General features: G+C 43.1%; 1 protein-coding gene across 1 annotated transcript in view; it reads right to left on the bottom strand.

The window, feature by feature from the left end:
• LOC138851319 (metalloreductase STEAP4-like) overlaps window positions 1-14,440 on the bottom strand; it is a 28,237-nt gene extending 13,797 nt beyond the window's left edge. Inside the window, exon 1 of the mRNA XM_070080337.1 lies at window positions 14,201-14,440. Within this exon, the coding sequence (XP_069936438.1) occupies window positions 14,201-14,425 (225 nt within the window). The 5' untranslated portion in view covers window positions 14,426-14,440. The remainder of the gene's footprint in view (window positions 1-14,200) is intronic.
• Window positions 14,441-18,030: the final 3,590 nt, after the last annotated feature.

The following is an 18,030-nucleotide window of genomic DNA, read 5'->3' as shown; positions in this document are numbered from 1 at the left end:
TCCCCAAGTTGATATAGCTCTTAGCTGGTGATTGATGTAGCTTAGAGCATCTGACATTTCTTCTCTTGGATAAGTGAATGCCAGTGTACAGTCATCAGCATATGCATGTGATTCTGGGATGAGATGAAGGTGATTGAAGTAGACATTCCATAACAATGGTCCCAGAACACTTACTTGTGGAACACTTGCCCCGATAGGATGTGTTGCTGATTCTGTTCCATTGAGAACTACCCTTAGAGATCTACCAAGAAGGTAATCACTGAGGAGACATAGCATGGAGCCTGCAATTCCCAGAGCTTGCAGTTTTGCTAAGAGTCCCTGGTGCCACACTCGGTCGAAAGCGCCAGCAATGTCCAGTGCTACCACACAGCTGACTTTGGATTCATCCAGTGACTGATGCCACTTAGTGGAGAGGTTTAACAACAGATCAGCAGCAAAGTGACCTTTCCTAAAGCCACATTGACGGTAACAAAGTAGTGAGTGGTAGTCAAAAAACTGTCATTTGTCTTGAGATTATTGTCTCAAGGAGCTTGCCAGTGATTGACAGGAGTGACACTGGTCTGTAGTTGCTGAATACTGCTCTGCTCCTCTTTTTGTGAACAAGGACTACATTTGCCTCTTTCCATAGAGAAGGCCATTTACACTGTACTAGGCAGTGCTGAAAGATGCGAGTTAGAGGTGCTGCTAGCTGGTCTGCACATCATCTCAGCAATCTTGGGCTCAACTTGTCTGGGCCCACAGCCTTTTCGTGGTCAAGCGATTTAAGAAGGAAGTGCACCTCTTCCTGCCTTATTGTCACCTCTGACTGTTTTGACACAGTTCTTGCAGCTAGCCAAGGAGGGTCCCTTGCTGGATCTGGAACTTGCATTTTGGTAGCAAAATGTTCGGCAAAGAGGTCCGCTTTCTCTTGCCTGCTAGTAGAGGTGGTCCCATCCTGTCGATTTAAAGGTGGAATGAGTTCACCAGGCAGATAACTTTGTCTGTCCTTGACCAGGGGCCACCAGGTTTTGGAGCCTACCCTACCTGATGCTAGCTCTCTTCTTGTGTCCGTCTCCCATTTAGCGATGGCCCACTTTTGAACGTCACCCATATGCTTACAGGCTTGCCTGTGCAAGTTCCTGTTATAGGTGGTAGGATGTCTCTTATACCTTTGCCATGCTTTGTACTTAGCTGTAACAGCCTCTCTACAACGAAAGCCAAACCAAGGCTGATCTGTAGGCTTCGTCACATATTGGCGGTGAGGAATGTGTTCTTGTTGTAGATTAAGGATGTGTCCAGTGAAGGCTTTCACTTGGTTGTCAACATCCCCTTGGAGAAGAGCGTTCCAATCGGTGGTGGCGAGCTCAGAGCAAAGGGCTAGCCAATTACCTCTTTCCCATAGCCAGGTTGTGCGTGTGGACTCCTCACCTCGTTCTGTTGGGATCTTAAGTGTCGCAAAAACAGCCTTGTGGTCAGATGATCCAACGTAGCCGAGGGGTTGACAAATGACTATACCTTCTGCTAGATCGCTCACTATTGGGTCAAGGGAGGAGCCAGAGATATAAGTAGGGAAATCAACAAAGTTTCTCATGTCAAACACTGCAAGAAGGTCATCAAAGTCCCTCTGTATAAGATGTTGGTTGAGGTCACCAACAATTATGACATGTTGACAGTTGTGTTGTAGCAGAAGGGAGTCAACATTTTCCATTAGGAAGTTGACTGGGTCTGCATGTTGCCACTGAGGTCTGTACATTGCACATGCTAGTACAGAGGTACTAGTGTTTATGCATAGCTTGAAGAACATCATTTCAAGATGAGTAGGGATGGCAACATCAATGTGCTGGGCATGTACACTTTTAGAGAAGCACACAGCAACACCTCCTCCTTGCCCTTGCCTGTCTTTTCTCATCCATGAGGTGTAGCCAGCAATTCTTTGCAAAATTTTCTGGAGTCCTGTCGTCCAAAAATGTTTCAACAACAGCTACCATGTCGGGACGTTGAGTTTTCACAAAACTGTATGTGAGCTCTCCAACATTAGTAATGAAGCCTCTAATGTTGGCCGACAGGATGTTGATAGAATGGCTCCTCATGATGTGGTCAGCTTGAGGTGGTGGGTGTGTCAGGCATGTAAGGTGCCTGTCCTCGAGAGAAGTAGGGCACTGAGGCAGCTGCAGGGATGTAGGTCTGTGGTCTTGTATAAGGCACAGTACCACCTGCTGGGCTGAGATAGGAATAGCTGAGTGGGTGACGTGTGAGTGTGTTCACCAATTCAGAGATCCTGCTGGTTTGTTCCGAGAACAGGTCTCTAAACAGGTGGTCCTGTCTATCAAGTTCCTTTTTCTTCCGACACTGGTCCTCCTGATGTCCTTTCTTGTGGCAGTAATTGCACCTAGTATCTCGCGGGCAGTTATTGGTGGTGTGTCCCTTCCGGTGACAGCAAGAGCACTGCCTGGGTGCCTGGGAGGGTGGACTATTATTTGTTGCGCCCCTTGTGTTTTGCTGATTTGTATCCAGGTTCTGCCTTTGGGACTGTGTTGGTGGAAGGTGAGACGGCTGTAGATGTCTTCCTTCTCCACGTCCTCTTCCACGTCATCTACCACGCCCCTGTGCAGTTCTGACAGATGTGTCCCTTCTGTTCGTACTTTGGTTCAGTAGGTATTGAGGTGCAGTGATAGTGCCCTGATTATTAACTGACCAATATCTGGTGGGGTAGATCCTGACTCAGTACTTGCCGATGAAGCACTGCTGCCAGATGTTGGAATAATGTCGGCAGGTGTGCTGACAGGTGTAGGATCAGAGATGGTATGTGCACTGCCTAGTGTACTGGTAGGTGCTGAAGCAGAAATGTCAGGTGTAGGAGAATTACCAGATCCAAGGCTTACTTCATTGCTGGAGAGAGGATCTGTTCCCTCTGTGGTAGTCAGAGAAATTGTGTTAGGATTCCCAAAGGTAGTGTTTTGAACTCTGTCAATTTGTGGGGCCTTAGCGATGACAGAATTCCACCAGTTATTTACCCCTGAGTTAAGCTCAGTGTGGGACTTACAGTCTTTGTCAATAGTGTCACCATCAGCTGAGCAGCTTATGTCACTTGATGTAGGCTTGCACTGACCTTCTACAATAGCTTGAAGGTTATCTAATGATTTGAGGAGCTCATGAAGTGCTTCCCTGTGATGGATTATCTTAGCTGCGACTTTACAACACAGCCCATGAGGGCAGTCTTGATCTTTGGAGGTACCTCTGAACCTTCCTCCTGTGCTCCAGGTTTGTTTCCACATATACCACAGGAGTATGGATATCCATCAATTTTCTGAGATTTTCAACCTGACTGCAACAGAATTCTTCTTCTGGAATGCAATCTGTGTGGCAGTAGTTGGAACAAGTAGGCTCCTTACATGTGCGATGAATGGAGTTTACCTGGAGTTTACCTGGAGAGAGTTCCGGGGGTCAACGCCCCCGCGGCCCGGTCTGTGACCAGGCCTCCTGGTGGATCAGAGCCTGATCAACCAGGCTGTTGCTGCTGGCTGCACGCAAACCAACGTACGAGCCACAGCCCGGCTGATCAGGAACTGACTTTAGGTGCTTGTCCAGTGCCAGCTTGAAGACTGCCAGGGGTCTGTTGGTAATCCCCCTTATGTGTGCTGGGAGGCAGTTGAACAGTCTCGGGCCCCTGACACTTATTGTATGGTCTCTTAACGTGCTACTGACACCCCTGCTTTTCATTGGGGGGATGGTGCATCGTCTGCCAAGTCTTTTGCTTTCGTAGTGAGTGATTTTCGTGTGCAAGTTCGGTACTAGTCCCTCTAAGAATTTCCAGGTGTACATAATCATGTATCTCTCCCTCCTGCGTTCCAGGGAATACAGGTTTAGGAACCTCAAGCGCTCCCAGTAATTGAGGTGTTTTATCTCCGTTATGCGCGCCGTGAAAGTTCTCTGTACATTTTCTAGGTCGGCAATTTCACCTGCCTTGAAAGGTGCTGTTAGTGTGCAGCAATATTCCAGCCTAGATAGAAAAAGTGACCTGAAGAGTGTCATCATGGGCTTGGCCTCCCTAGTTTTGAAGGTTCTCATTATCCATCCTGTCATTTTTCTAGCAGATGCGATTGATACAATGTTATGGTCCTTGAAGGTGAGATCCTCCGACATGATCACTCCCAGGTCTTTGACGTTGGTGTTTCGCTCTATTTTGTGGCCAGAATTTGTTTTGTACTCTGATGAAGATTTAATTTCCTCATGTTTACCATATCTGAGTAATTGAAATTTCTCATCGTTGAACTTCATATTGTTTTCTGCAGCCCACTGAAAGATTTGGTTGATGTCCGCCTGGAGCTTTGCAGTGTCTGCAATGGAAGACACTGTCATGCAGATTCGGGTGTCATCTGCAAAGGAAGAAACGGTGCTGTGGCTGACATCCTCGTCTATGTCGGATATGAGGATGAGGAACAAGATGGGAGCGAGTACTGTGCCTTGTGGAACAGAGCTTTTCACCGTAGCTGCCTCGGACTTTACTCTGTTGACGACTACTCTCTGTGTTCTGTTAGTGAGGAAATTATAGATCCATCGACCGACTTTTCCTGTTATTCCTTTAGCACGCATTTTGTGCGCTATTACGCCATGGTCACACTTGTCGAAGGCTTTTGCAAAGTCTGTATATATTACATCTGCATTCTTTTTGTCTTCTAGTGCATTTAGAACCTTGTCGTAGTGATCCAATAGTTGAGACAGACAGGAGCGACCTGTTCTAAACCCATGTTGCCCTGGGTTGTGTAACTGATGGGTTTCTAGATGGGTGGTGATCTTGCTTCTTAGGACCCTTTCAAAGATTTTTATGATATGGGATGTTAGTGCTATTGGTCTGTAGTTCTTTGCTGTTGCTTTACTGCCCCCTTTGTGGAGTGGGGCTATGTCTGTTGTTTTTAGTAACTGTGGGACGACCCCCGTGTCCATGCTCCCTCTCCATAGGATGGAAAAGGCTCGTGATAGGGGCTTCTTGCAGTTCTTGATGAACACAGAGTTCCATGAGTCTGGCCCTGGGGCAGAGTGCATGGGCATGTCATTTATCGCCTGTTCGAAGTCATTTGGCGTTAGGATAACACCGGATAGGCTTGTGTTAATCAAATTTTGTGGCTCTCTCATAAAAAAATTATTTTGATCTTCGACTCTCAGTCTGGTTAGAGGCTTGCTAAAAACTGAGTCATATTGGGACTTGAGTAGCTCACTCATTTCCTTGCTGTCATCTGTGTAGGACGCATCTTGTTTAAGTAGGGGCCCAATACTGGACGTTGTTCTCGATTTTGATTTGGCATAGGAGAAGAAATACTTTGGGTTTCTTTCGATTTCATTTATGGCTTTTAGTTCTTCCCGCGATTCCTGACTCCTAAAGGATTCTTTTAGCTTAAGTTCGATGCTTGCTATTTCTCTGACCAGTGTCTCCCTACGCATTTCAGATATATTGACCTCTTTTAGCCGCTCTGTTATTCTTTTCCGTCGCCTGTAAAGGGAGCGCCTGTCTCTTTCTATTTTACATCTACTCCTCCTTTTTCTTAGAGGAATAAGCCTTGTGCATACATCGAGTGCCACCGAGTTAATCTGTTCTAGGCATAAGTTGGGGTCTGTGTTGCTTAGTATATCTTCCCAGCTTACATCGGTTAGGACTTGGTTTACTTGGTCCCACTTTATGTTTTTGTTATTGAAGTTGAATTTGGTGAATGCTCCCTCGTGACTAATCTCATTATGTCGGTCTGGGGCTCCGCGCATACATGACTGAACCTCAATTATGTTGTGATCTGAGTATATTGTTTTTGATATGGTGACATTTCTTATCAGATCATCATTGTTAGTGAAGATGAGGTCTAGTGTATTCTCCAGTCTAGTAGGCTCTATTATTTGCTGGTTTAAATTGAATTTTGTGCAGAGATTTAAAAGCTCGCGTGAGTGTGAGTTTTCATCGGAGCTGCCTCCTGGTGTTATTACTGGAACAATATTATTTGCTATATTCCTCCATTTTAGGTGCCTTAAGTTGAAATCCCCCAGGAGCAAGATGTTGGGTGCAGGAGCTGGAAGATTTTCCAGACAGTGGTCAATTTTTAACAGCTGTTCCTGGAATTGCTGGGATGTTGCATCCGGAGGCTTGTAGACTACCACAATGACTAGGTTTTGGTTCTCGACCTTTACTGCTAAAACTTCCACTACATCATTTGAGGCATTTAGCAGTTCTGTGCAAACAAGTGACTCTGCAATGTACAGGCCAATGCCCCCCCCCCTTTTGCCTGTTCACTCTGTCACATCTGTATAGGTTGTAACCTGGGATCCATATTTCGTTGTCCAAGTGATCCTTTATGTGGGTCTCAGTGAAAGCCGTGAACATTGCCTTTGCCTCTGCAAGCAGTCCACGGATGAAAGGTATTTTGTTGTTTGTTGCTGGCTTTAGACCCTGTATATTTGCCAAGAAGAATGTTATCGGACTGGTGGTATTGTTGGTACTGGGGGGGATTTTTTTTCCGGCATTAGTATCTGTATCTGTTGGTTTGGAGTGGAGGCCATCGACTGTGGTTCCACTCCAGGAATGACTGGATTTGGTGTACGATTTTTGCCATTTCCTGCCAGTTTTTTTTCCTTCCTGGCACTAAAAAACCTCTCCCTCTTGAGTGGCTGTGGCTACCCAGGTTTTCCCATGGCCTGGATGTTTTGTATCTTTTTGTCCCCTTTAGATGGTATGCCTGGCAATTTAAGTTATAGCACAGTCTTTCCTGTACTGAAGAGGTACACAGTTCAGGGTGAAAAAGCTTACAGGAAGGGAGTTTGCATTTTCCTGTTGTCATATGGGCATGGCATTTTCTAGGGTGGTCATAGTTGCACGTCCCATCTGTTTTTCCAGATTTCCCATGCCAGCAGATACCAAGTGCATAGTATGTGCACAGGCTTGGTTTCCGTTTGCCTTGGGTTTCTGTGACTGTAATGGGTTTGAAAATCAACAAGTTGAAGAATTGAGACACTTATGCAACACACGGGAATCTTTATTGAAGAAACGTTTCGCCACACAGTGGCTTCATCAGTCCAATACAAAGTAGAAATGGATAAGAAGAGGATTCCTCAACCTGGAATCGATGTGTTCAATCCATCACTCTTGTAGGAAGTGCAGCATAGGGCCAGAGAGGTGGCTTATATACTGCAGTCAGATGAGGTGAAGCAGGAGGAGGCGGGATCACAGTGGGACCTGCCACTAGTGTAAGTAGGTCGTCGTCCAAAGGTTGGACAAGCGTTGAAGTCTTTGTACCAATATCCCATGATGTTGCAGTGTCTGACAGATGTGATGAATGGTTTTGAAAACCGACACGTTGAAGAATTGAGACACTTATGCAACACATGTGTTGCATAAGTGTCTCAATTCTTCAGGCTCCTTACATCTAAGAAGTATTTTGTCTTTTGTAGTATACCCACAAACACTGCAGTAACTACTGGGACAACAGCCAGATAGCGAAGATATTCTTGCTATTTTGCGAGGTGAAATCATCACAGAGGAGGCTTGTAGGTTTACAATGAAGTTCACAGGAGAGAGAGAGGGTGGGTGGTGGTATTGTGGGGGTGTTTATAACGGGGTGGGTAGTGAGGGAGGGTGAGGGCAGGCAGTGGGCCGGCAAGCTGGAAGTGTTGCCTTCTCACTATCACTTAAACACTGTTTATGTTATCCACGTTTTCACTATAGGAAGATGTTACACAAATCACTCTGTTGCATTGTACAAGTCACGTTGTTATAAAGCACCCAGCTGTTAGTACATAGAGATATAATATTAGATGCTCCCTGTGAAGGCAATAGTGACGTCACTCCTAGGCCTTCCCGTTCCCTCACTCTCACAACATTGTACACCAAAACACTCTTAACTGTCACTGATTTCGCTTATATTCACTTCTATGGAAGAGTTAACTTGCTTTTACTGTGTTGTAGGTAGTACTAGGTCACTGAACAGTTATTTTCCTCACCAACCCTCGTAGTTAATAAGAAAATCTGTGGAGCACACTGTGACACGTCCTCTCTCTCCCTCCCTGTATCTCTCTCTCTCTCTCTCTATGGCTATTGTGAAAATTCTTTCGAACCATTTATTACTAACGGTAATGTGACGAAACGGTGCACCGTGGCCTGATCGCCAAAGCTCTCGCTTCACACGACGAGGGTACGCGTTCGATTCCCAGCGAAGGGTAGAAACATGAGGCGTGTTTCTTTACACTGGTTGTCTATGCTCACCCATAAGTAAAATGGGTACCTGGGTGTTAGTGAACTGGTGTGGGTCGCATCCTGGGTGTTAGTGAACTGGTGTGGGTCACATCCTGGGTGTTAGTGAACTGGTGTGGGTCACATCCTGGGTGTTAGTGGACTGGTGTGGGTCACATCCTGGGTGTTAGTGAACTGGTGTGGGTCACATCCTGGGTGTTAGTGGACTGGTGTGGGTCACATCCTGGGTGTTAGTAAACTGGTGTGGGTCGCATCCTGGGTGTGTGTGGACTGGTGTGCGTCACATCCTGGGAGTTAGTGGACTGGTGTGGGTCACATCCTGGGTGTTAGTGGAATGGTGTGGGTCACATCCTGGGTGTTAGTCGACAGGTGTGGGTCACATCCTGGGACAAAACTGACCTAATTTGCGGGAAATGCTCAACATAACAAGCGGCTTTCTAGGGTGCTTACCTGTATGTACCTCAACATTATATACATACCAGTAATCTCATTGGGAGACAATCATATTGTTTACCGTAGTCACCCCGTGTAGACATGTGAGAAAACTTAACCACCCCTGGTCGCGCCAAGTGGTCCCCTCGACCTCACAATCTTATCCATATCTATCCGAGACCAGTATGGATTGGATAGCACCCACAAGTACGGTGCTACTAATTAATTGTGGACTGTATAGATTATATTAATTTAGCTGAATGAAGGGAAGGGGGGTAGGATACACCTGGATACATCCATCAAGGAAAACATTTGTACATAATCCCACCACTTACCAGATGTTCTCTGGTGGTCCCTTGATGTAGCTGGATCACTCATAACCTATCTAATCACAACATAACACAACTGGCCAGCCTAAGTTTGTTATAATTAGAAGGGTTACTTAACTGTGGGTGATTGATACTCCTTATTTCTTCCATTCACCATCTCAGTTTCGATGTCCTGCTACACCGACACGGTTCTCATTCCAGCAAGACGAGGTATCCGCTGGTTTGTCCCGCTTTAAACGTCGTGACTCAAGGAGCTTCGCTTTCCTCGTCTCGGGAGCAACGAGGTCTAACGTGTTCACTCGGAGCAAGACGACTTATTTCACTTCACGCATTCTCTTAACTTAGCGTTATTATCATTAATTACATTACAATTCACAAGACGATTTAATGGCTCATAATTATTATACACATTAGAGATCACTCCATTAAGATCTGAGACCGATGAGTGATGATTAAACCAAGGGTAATTTTCCTCGGGACACAGTCCAGGACGACGCGTCAGTCACCCACGGTCCTACCCTTATTCACTCAATTACCACTCTATTACCGTGGTCCCGTAAATCACGTTCCCTCACTCTCCACCAGGAACAGTTACGACACTTCCTATTACGAAATGAGGCCTATATTAATCCTTAGGCCTCCGTGAATGCCAATTTCATGGTTCCATGCTTTTTCCCCGCTTCCTCTCCACCTTCAAAACAAACCCGCCACTCTCCCCCGCACATCCGCGCATGCGCCAAGGGAACTCTTGGTTCTACCCTATTTTCAAATACATTTTTGACTCATATCGGCACATAAAACACCTATTAGGCGCTATAGTTTCGGAAAATTAAAAATTTTCCACAGATGTCAGCTATGGTCTGTATACCTTGTACATGTACTGGTAGTAAATAAAGATATTATTAATATCATAACAAATAGTTTAATAACTTACTTGAAAGACAATTGACGAAACTTGCGCAAAGCTGATTACTCGCGGAAAAAAATGCGAAAAAATCGCGTATAAGCTAAGCGTGTTCTTGTACAGTTACTCCTGTGATACATACGCTAGCGTGTTCTTATAAAGTTACCCCTGTGATACATACGCTAGGCATGTCCTTTTATAGTTACCCCTGTGATACATACGCTAGGCATGTCCTTTTATAGTTACCCATGTGATACATACGCTAGCATGTTCTTATATAGTTACCCCTGTGATACATATGCTAGGAGTGTTCTTATATAGTTACCCCTGTGATACATATGCTAGGAGTGTTCTTATATAGTTACCCCTATGATACATACGCTAGGCGTGCTCTTACATAGTTACCCCTGTGATACATACGCTAGGAGTCCTTTTATATAGTTACCCCTGTGATACGCTAGGCATGTCCTTTTATAGGTTAGGTTAGGTAAGGTTCGTCAGGAAACAGGACAAATGTTTCCTGACGCGGGTCTTAGTCAGATGATGACCCGCCTTTGGAGCTTTTGGTCATCTGACCGAGGCCTTCCGCTGGCTTACCGGTCCACCCCTTTAAAAATTATGGTCATTTATAACCATTGTTTTTTTTTTCATATTTCCTTTTATAGTTACCCCTGTGATACATACGCTAGGAGTCCTTTTATATAGTTACCCCTGTGATACGCTAGGCATGTCCTTTTATAGTTACCCCTGTGATACATACGCTAGGAGTCCTTTTATATAGTTACCCCTGTGATACATATGCTAGGCGTGTTCTTATACAGTTGTCCCTGTGATACGTACGCTAGGAGTGTTCTTATTTAGTTACCCCTGTGATACATACGCTAGGCATGTTCTTATTTAGTTACCCCAGTGATACATAGGCTATGAGTGTTCTTAGTTACCCCTGTGATACATACGCTAGGAGTCCTTTTATATAGTTATCCCTGTGATACATACGCTAGGAGTGTTCTTATATAGTTACCCCAGTGATACATACGCTAAGAATGTACTTAGTTACCCAGTGATACATATGCTAGGCGTGTTTTTATACAGTTATCCCTGTGATAAGTACGCTAAGATTGTTCTTATATAGTTACCCCTGTGATACATACGCTAAGAGTGTTCTTATATAGTTACCCCTGTGATACATACGCTAAGAGTGTTCTTATATAGTTACCCCTGTGATACATACCCTAAGAGTGTTCTTATATAGTTACCCCTGTGATACATACGCTAAGAGTATTCCTATTTAGTTAGCCTTATAATATACTCGTTTTCTTTAATGTTAGTAGACCAGAGAGAACGTTATAATCTTTAGCGTAAACTACAATATACTACTAGAGTCTTCGGGGTCTGTATTATGTTTCTGTTTATTTACTTTACATAAAAACTTAAGGAACAATACAGCAGGCCTACTGGCCCATGCGAGGCAGGTCCAAGTCTCCTACCGGCTTAAGCCATTGCCCTAACTTAGTCAGGTCAGATCACTTTCACTTAAGGAAGGATCACGGCATCTGACCCAGTAACACAAGCTACTCACGCCAACTCACACCACCCGCTCCTGTCTAATATTATTTTGGAATATATGTGATAGATAAATAGACGAAATTGTCAACAGAGTAATTATGTAATATTGTATAGCGACGTGAGCAACTTCTAGCGTCATGGCGGCTCACTTTCTGAAACATTTGGAATAATAGAACACACAATAATAAATAAAACAGGTACAGTACCGTGACTGGAACGATACACAAATAACCGGCACATAAAAGAGAGAAGCTTACGACGACGTTTCGGTCCGACTTGGACCATTGACAAAGTCTTTTATGTGCGGGTTATTAGTGTACACAATAATAAAAGAATCGAAGAAAAAGGCGAAAATTCACTTCATTCTCAGACACGTATTGTGTTACATGGAAATATAAACACAAATGCAGTATAATGTGATCCTTTATTGACTACGTTTCGCCCACACAGTGGGCTTTTTCAAGTCACAAATAGAACTACCTGGCGTGGAAGGAACGCGAGTATTTATAGTCCGGTTCAGAATGCTGAGGTCAGGTGAAGAATGCTGCATCTATTTCCATTGTGTCGGTATTTTATACCATTTATTTCCATTGTGTTACATCACAAAAATGTCGTTGTAAGTATAATTCGTTGTATAAACATCGTATAAACATGAGACCTACACCAATAGTGTTGAATTAGCTTTTTGTAATGTTTACTCACTTTTCGTTTTTTTTTTTTTTCGATTATTTTCGATATTTTTTCTGATTCCCGCGCCCCTAGCCCTTTAGCCCCCTCCTTCACTGGCATTTTATTGACAATAATAGTCCCAAAACGGCATCAAATACGCAATCATCACTCAAAATCAACAAACATATATTCAGATGAATCACGATTCCTCAGCAACATAACGGTATCTGTAACATTTGCATTGTGTATACATTTTCGCTCAAAATTAGGACAGAAACTACAATGATTTTTCTTATTCATAGCTGAATTGTATGGGATTTATCAGGCCCATGCATTAATACAGTGACAGGTGGCCTCAAACAGCTTGTAATTAAACCATACAATTGGCCGGGGTAGAACCCACGATCAGAGAGTCATAAAATCCAGACCGACGCGGGTTCTATCCCCGCCCGTGGTATAGTTTGTATGCAATCGTGTCATTACGATTTCGCAATCCAGGATATTAAAAACCTGTAATGAGCCTTTATATATATGTCTTGTACCGCCACATGTGCCCCATTCCAAACAATGTGAAAAGACAGAAAAGTCCTCACACTGAGTACCCGCACTCAGGGAAACTAAATTAAGCAGCTGATGAACTAGCCAACATTCAGGTAAAGGCATTCTGAAAATTAGACTTTCATTACTGAAAAAATGGAAAGTTTCATACTTATTATCACTCTCTGGACATTTTAAAAGAACAGGAATGCACGAAAGAGGCCTAAAACTATAGTAAGAGACAAAGGAATGGACAGATTTAGGCAAGGACACATAAGCTAGCAGCTCACAGCTACAAATACAGAACAGATATGAAGGAAAATTGCATATATGGCTATGATCCGTAAATAATGCAGCATTGATTTAGACATATTTCGGAAGATGGAACTTTTCGCTACATATAAAACAGAAAAAAAAGTGGAAACTTTAAGCTGGTTCTAGTTCTACAGGAGAGTATCTAACTACGAGAAATAAAATGTAAATCTTGACAGAAGCATAAGCAACACTCACATGCCGTTTAAAACAAGCGACCTACCTGGAGAGTTTACCTGGAGAGAGTTCCGGGGGTCAACGCCCCCGCGGCCCGGTCTGTGACCAGGCCTCCTTAGGTCAGTGTCCCAGGATGCGACCCACACCAGTCGACTAACACCCAGGTACCCATTTTACTGATGGGGAACATAGACAACAGGTTGAAAGAAACACGTCCAATGTTTTTACTCTGGCTGGGAATCGAACCCAGGCCCTCACCGTGTGAAGCGAGAGCGTTAACCACCACGAGAAGTTGACAAGACACGTGTGTGACAGGTATCTTTATTGTGAAATGTTTCACCTACACAGCAGACCTCTTCAGCTGACTACAGAGCAGGTAATTATGAGATGTAGTTATAAGGTGGTCAGTCCTTCAGCCTGGAGAAGAGTTCTGCTCCATAGTCTGGAACAGATTAGAAATACCTAACTGTTGCACACGTGTCATATATATCAGACGACCTATACTGAACATATACAGGGTATACAGAACATATACAGGGTATACAGACCATAGCTGATATCAATGACATACTACTACATAGAAAGCCGCTTGCTATACAGAGCATTTCCCGAAAATTAGGTCAATCCCGTTCCCAGGATGCGACCCACACCAGTCGACTAACACGCAGGTACCTATTTTACTGACAGGTGAACATGGACAACAGGTGTTTTAAGGAAACACGTCCTGATGTTTCCACCGGTACCTTTGATCGACCCCCGGACCTCAGTGTGTGAGCTGACAATACTGACAGCAGTGAAAACACTGTAACTTGTACAGTCGTGGAGAGGAGAAGAAAACTCTAAGTAAACTGCACGTACACTGAAAGAGCTTTATAAAGTCTGTCTTGATAAAGCTTTACCCTGAGTGAGACTATGCCTCAGTAAAAGCTTTCTCGTCATGCTTTTGCCTTGATGCCCAAACAAATCGGCATTAAGTCTAGCTCTTGTAACTACCAATGGATTATCACTAAAAACCTATTGGAAATTTGGTAACTTAAGAAATTATACACATGGAGAGAGGCAACTCACGTGGATGGCAGCGTTGAACACCATAAGGAGACCCAACTGCTTCCTTCCCTTGAGCCACCTGTCCAGACACAGTGGGAACTCTGAGTACTTGGTACCTCGCACCAGCTGTATATACGCTGCTATAACACCTGTAAATATATGACACATTAAATACAATCTCATCTCAATGTTTGTGATCTGCTTCCTACCAACACGTAAAGCCAATACCAGAATCATTAAAGACATTTTGTATCATGTGAAATATTTTTTAAAGATATCTCTTTTGCTAGGACATAAAATACTGGAAATTCAACTTCAGTCGACAGATAAAACATCGGAGATTTCTCTCCAATCAAATTATTAATAATATTTCGGAATTATTACTTGGGACAACTATTTAACTAGCTAACTTCTACATAACTATGTATAATTATTAGAGTTTACACTTGATACTAGTGCCTGTGGCTCTAGCACACAATCTGTTTTCCACCTGATAATCATCTGTCATGCACCTGACAGTCATCTATCATGCAACTTTAAGTTCCGTGACTGGAGCAATACACAAATAACCCGCACATGGCTCCTCTCTCCTATGTGCGGGTTATTTGCGGGTATTTGAGTCAAAATGTACACTGAGGTCAGATGACACGAGAGATCGTACCTGAGCTGTTTCTTGGGATTAGTGGTGTTGAAGAGCACTATGGCTTCTGTAGTGTTTAAGAATCTGAGGTCAAGTTGTTGACTGGGGAAGTTCTGCTTCTCAAGGAGAAAAAAAAAAAAAGACAATTCGCCTGGATAAATATAGCAATGAATGCAAGGCTGTTTTAATGAAAGAAAACAAGTTACCAGCAGTAAGGAGCAGATTAGCAGCTGTTAAAAGCAGGTAGAAGTCGAAGTGAGGAAGGTTAAAAGAGAAGATTTGAAGGTATGAATTTTGTGCTCTCCAGGACGAATGTACTTCAATCATCAGCGAGAGTAAAGGTACCACTAACTCCTCTGCTATTAAAGGTAGGAATATCCTTGTGGTCAGTGATTTACAGGTAAGATATATTGATTGTGCTTTCTGTAACAGAGCTAGGAAGGTGAGACAGAGGGAGTTTGTGTTGGTGTTAAAGTCAACTTGTTGAATAATATCATGTCAGGAAATGGGAAGAAATCCATTATCTGCCTCACTGCTGATGGAAACGATGTTGAGAAGGGTAGAGAGGAGCTGCTCTACACAAAAAACCTGCACATAGGAGGAGCTTACGACGACGTTTCTGTCCGACTTGGACTATTAACAGAAAGGATCGAAGCCAGTATATATAGGCAAATGGGAAGGGACAGAACAAGAGAGGTTAGGCTGGTAGTGGAAGTAGAAGTAGTGGCAGTGTGAAGTAGAGAGAGTGATAGGCGTAACAATAAATAGAAAGGGGAAGAGAAAAGATAGAAAAAAGAGAAGGAAGGAGCCAAAGGTAGCAGGGAAGGAAGTAGCAAAAGTAGACGAGTTAGTTTCATTACTGGAACGTGTGTATTGTTCCAGTAATGGTATTTTTGCATTTTTATTCTTGAAGGAGCTGCTTGATAAGTACAGCTCAGCTATAGATTTAATTAGATCTAAGGAAGAGGTCTCAGTCATATACAGCATCTTGCCTTGAAGGGGAGTGGGCAATGAATAGATGTCGAGGGTAATTGGCGTGAATTGCTGGCTAGACAAGTACTGTAAGGAACCACCACCAGAATTCTGTCAATGTATGCTACCACTCTCTGGGTCAGGAGTGGTAGCGTTACAAGACTCCGGAGGGAGCCCGTTGCTGAGTTGCTTAGAACTTTAAAGTGATAGAAGATAGAGGTGTGGGTGCGTGTGTGGAAACAGGTTACAACATGACGGACTACCACAGCAAATATTACAAGGATACGGCTCAAGAAATCGTAATAACGCGATTGCAAATGAACGATACTACGAGTGGAGATAGAACTCACGGTCAGAGAGTCATAAAACTAACGCGTCGGTTTGGAGTTTAATGACTCTGATCGCGGGTTCTATTCCAGCCCGTGGTATAGTTTATTACAAGGATACCTCTGGGATATGCTTAAATGACATTGTTCATCATAAATTTACTAATAAATACAATGGAACTGGTCAACAATTAGAGAAAGGAGAGGGCAGCGAGTGATAGCTCTCTTAATGTTCTCTATACTAATAGTAGGACTCTAAGAAATAAGATAGACGAACTAAGACTAATTGCTTGTACATGAAACATAGATATTATTGCTATAACAGAGACCTGGATCAACATGAAACAGAAAAGCCTTCTCAATGCCACATACAGGGCAATAAATTCCACACCAACAGGTTAGTATGACATTGTATAGTATATGGGCTTCAGTAAGGCTTCTGATAGAGTCCCGCATCGTAGGTTGTTGAGGAAAGTAAAGTCTCGTGGAGTAGGCAGAGAATTTTTTCCTAGATTGAGGCATGGTTGACAGGCAACAGAGTTTGCATAACGGGGAGAAATCATAGGGGGACGCATCACGAGCGGTTTTCCACAGGGTCCGTGTTGGGTCCTTTGTTGTTTACAATTTACATAAACAACATAGATGAGGAAATAAATAACGACATAAGCAAGTTTGTAGACTACATCAAAATAGGCCGTCGAATTAATTCTGGCGACGATACTAGAGCGCTACACGAAGATCTGGATAGACTGATGCAGTGGCCGGAAAAGTGGTAGATGCAGTTAAATATTGACAAATGCAAAGTTCTAAGCGTTGGAAAAGAAAACCATGACACTTATAAACTAAATAATGTTGATCTTAATCACTCTGATTGCGAAAAGATTTAGGAGTTCTGGTTAGCAGTAATCCGAAACCAAGATAACAGTGCATAAGAGTTCGCAATACAGCTTGGGTCAGTAGGCCTACTGCAGTGCTCCTTTTTTCGTATATTCCAATATTTATCTACTGTATCGTGCATATGACTGTTTTTTTAATCAGCAATCTGGCATATATTCAACCGTAACCTAATTCAGATCTTTCAGTAACGTAATATATATATCAGTAAATGAACCTGAGTTAGTCAATAACCAGTCATATCTCTCTCGGTAATTTAGTATTTATCTATCGGAAGCTTGGAATACATCTAACAGAATCCACACACACACACACACGTGAAGCAGTATCGCTAAATAGTGCTTCCAGGATTTAGCGTTCTAGTGGCTGTACTAAGATATTATTAGCGGTCATCGTACGTGAGTGAATCAGTGAACATACCTACAAGAGTGTAACAACTTTCAAGAGTGCGAATGTGATAAGATCAAGAATTTTTACAATTTAAATTTGAATGAATTGTGAGTGAGGGAGGGTAGCAGTCAGCTGATGACGCTGCTGGTGCAGTGTTGACACAAAATATCCAAACATAGTTAATTGGGTTAACGGTGTGATCTGAAATATTAACACATACATATATTGGATGGTTATAGCAGCAGTGTAGTGATAAGGTCATAAACGAGTGAATAAGTTAATACTGAAGTAAGAAAAAATTAGTCAATCCCCAGCTGTTGGCGTTGTGAATGTAGTTAATATCATCAGATTTGTTATGACCATAAAACTGTACTAAAGGAAAAAGAGTGAATACCAGGTCTTAAAAGAAAAATAAAATAAAAACTTGAATGCATGATAAAGTTCCTGAAGGAGTTACAAAAGTGAAGGAGTTGATAGCAGCCACCAGCAGGAACCTCCATTGTTGTGCAGACGACATCACTTGCCTATGTGTGGTTAATTTTGGTTAGTGTCTGGTGAAATAAATAACCCTATAATCTTCAAAAAAAACCCCTATGGGGAAGATCTGGACCGGGAAGTACCGGTAAACC

This window comes from Cherax quadricarinatus, unplaced genomic scaffold (genome assembly GCF_038502225.1).
Source record: "Cherax quadricarinatus isolate ZL_2023a unplaced genomic scaffold, ASM3850222v1 Contig331, whole genome shotgun sequence".
Classification (NCBI taxonomy): Eukaryota; Metazoa; Arthropoda; class Malacostraca; order Decapoda; family Parastacidae; genus Cherax; species Cherax quadricarinatus.
This window is presented reverse-complemented; position numbering and strand designations above follow the sequence as displayed.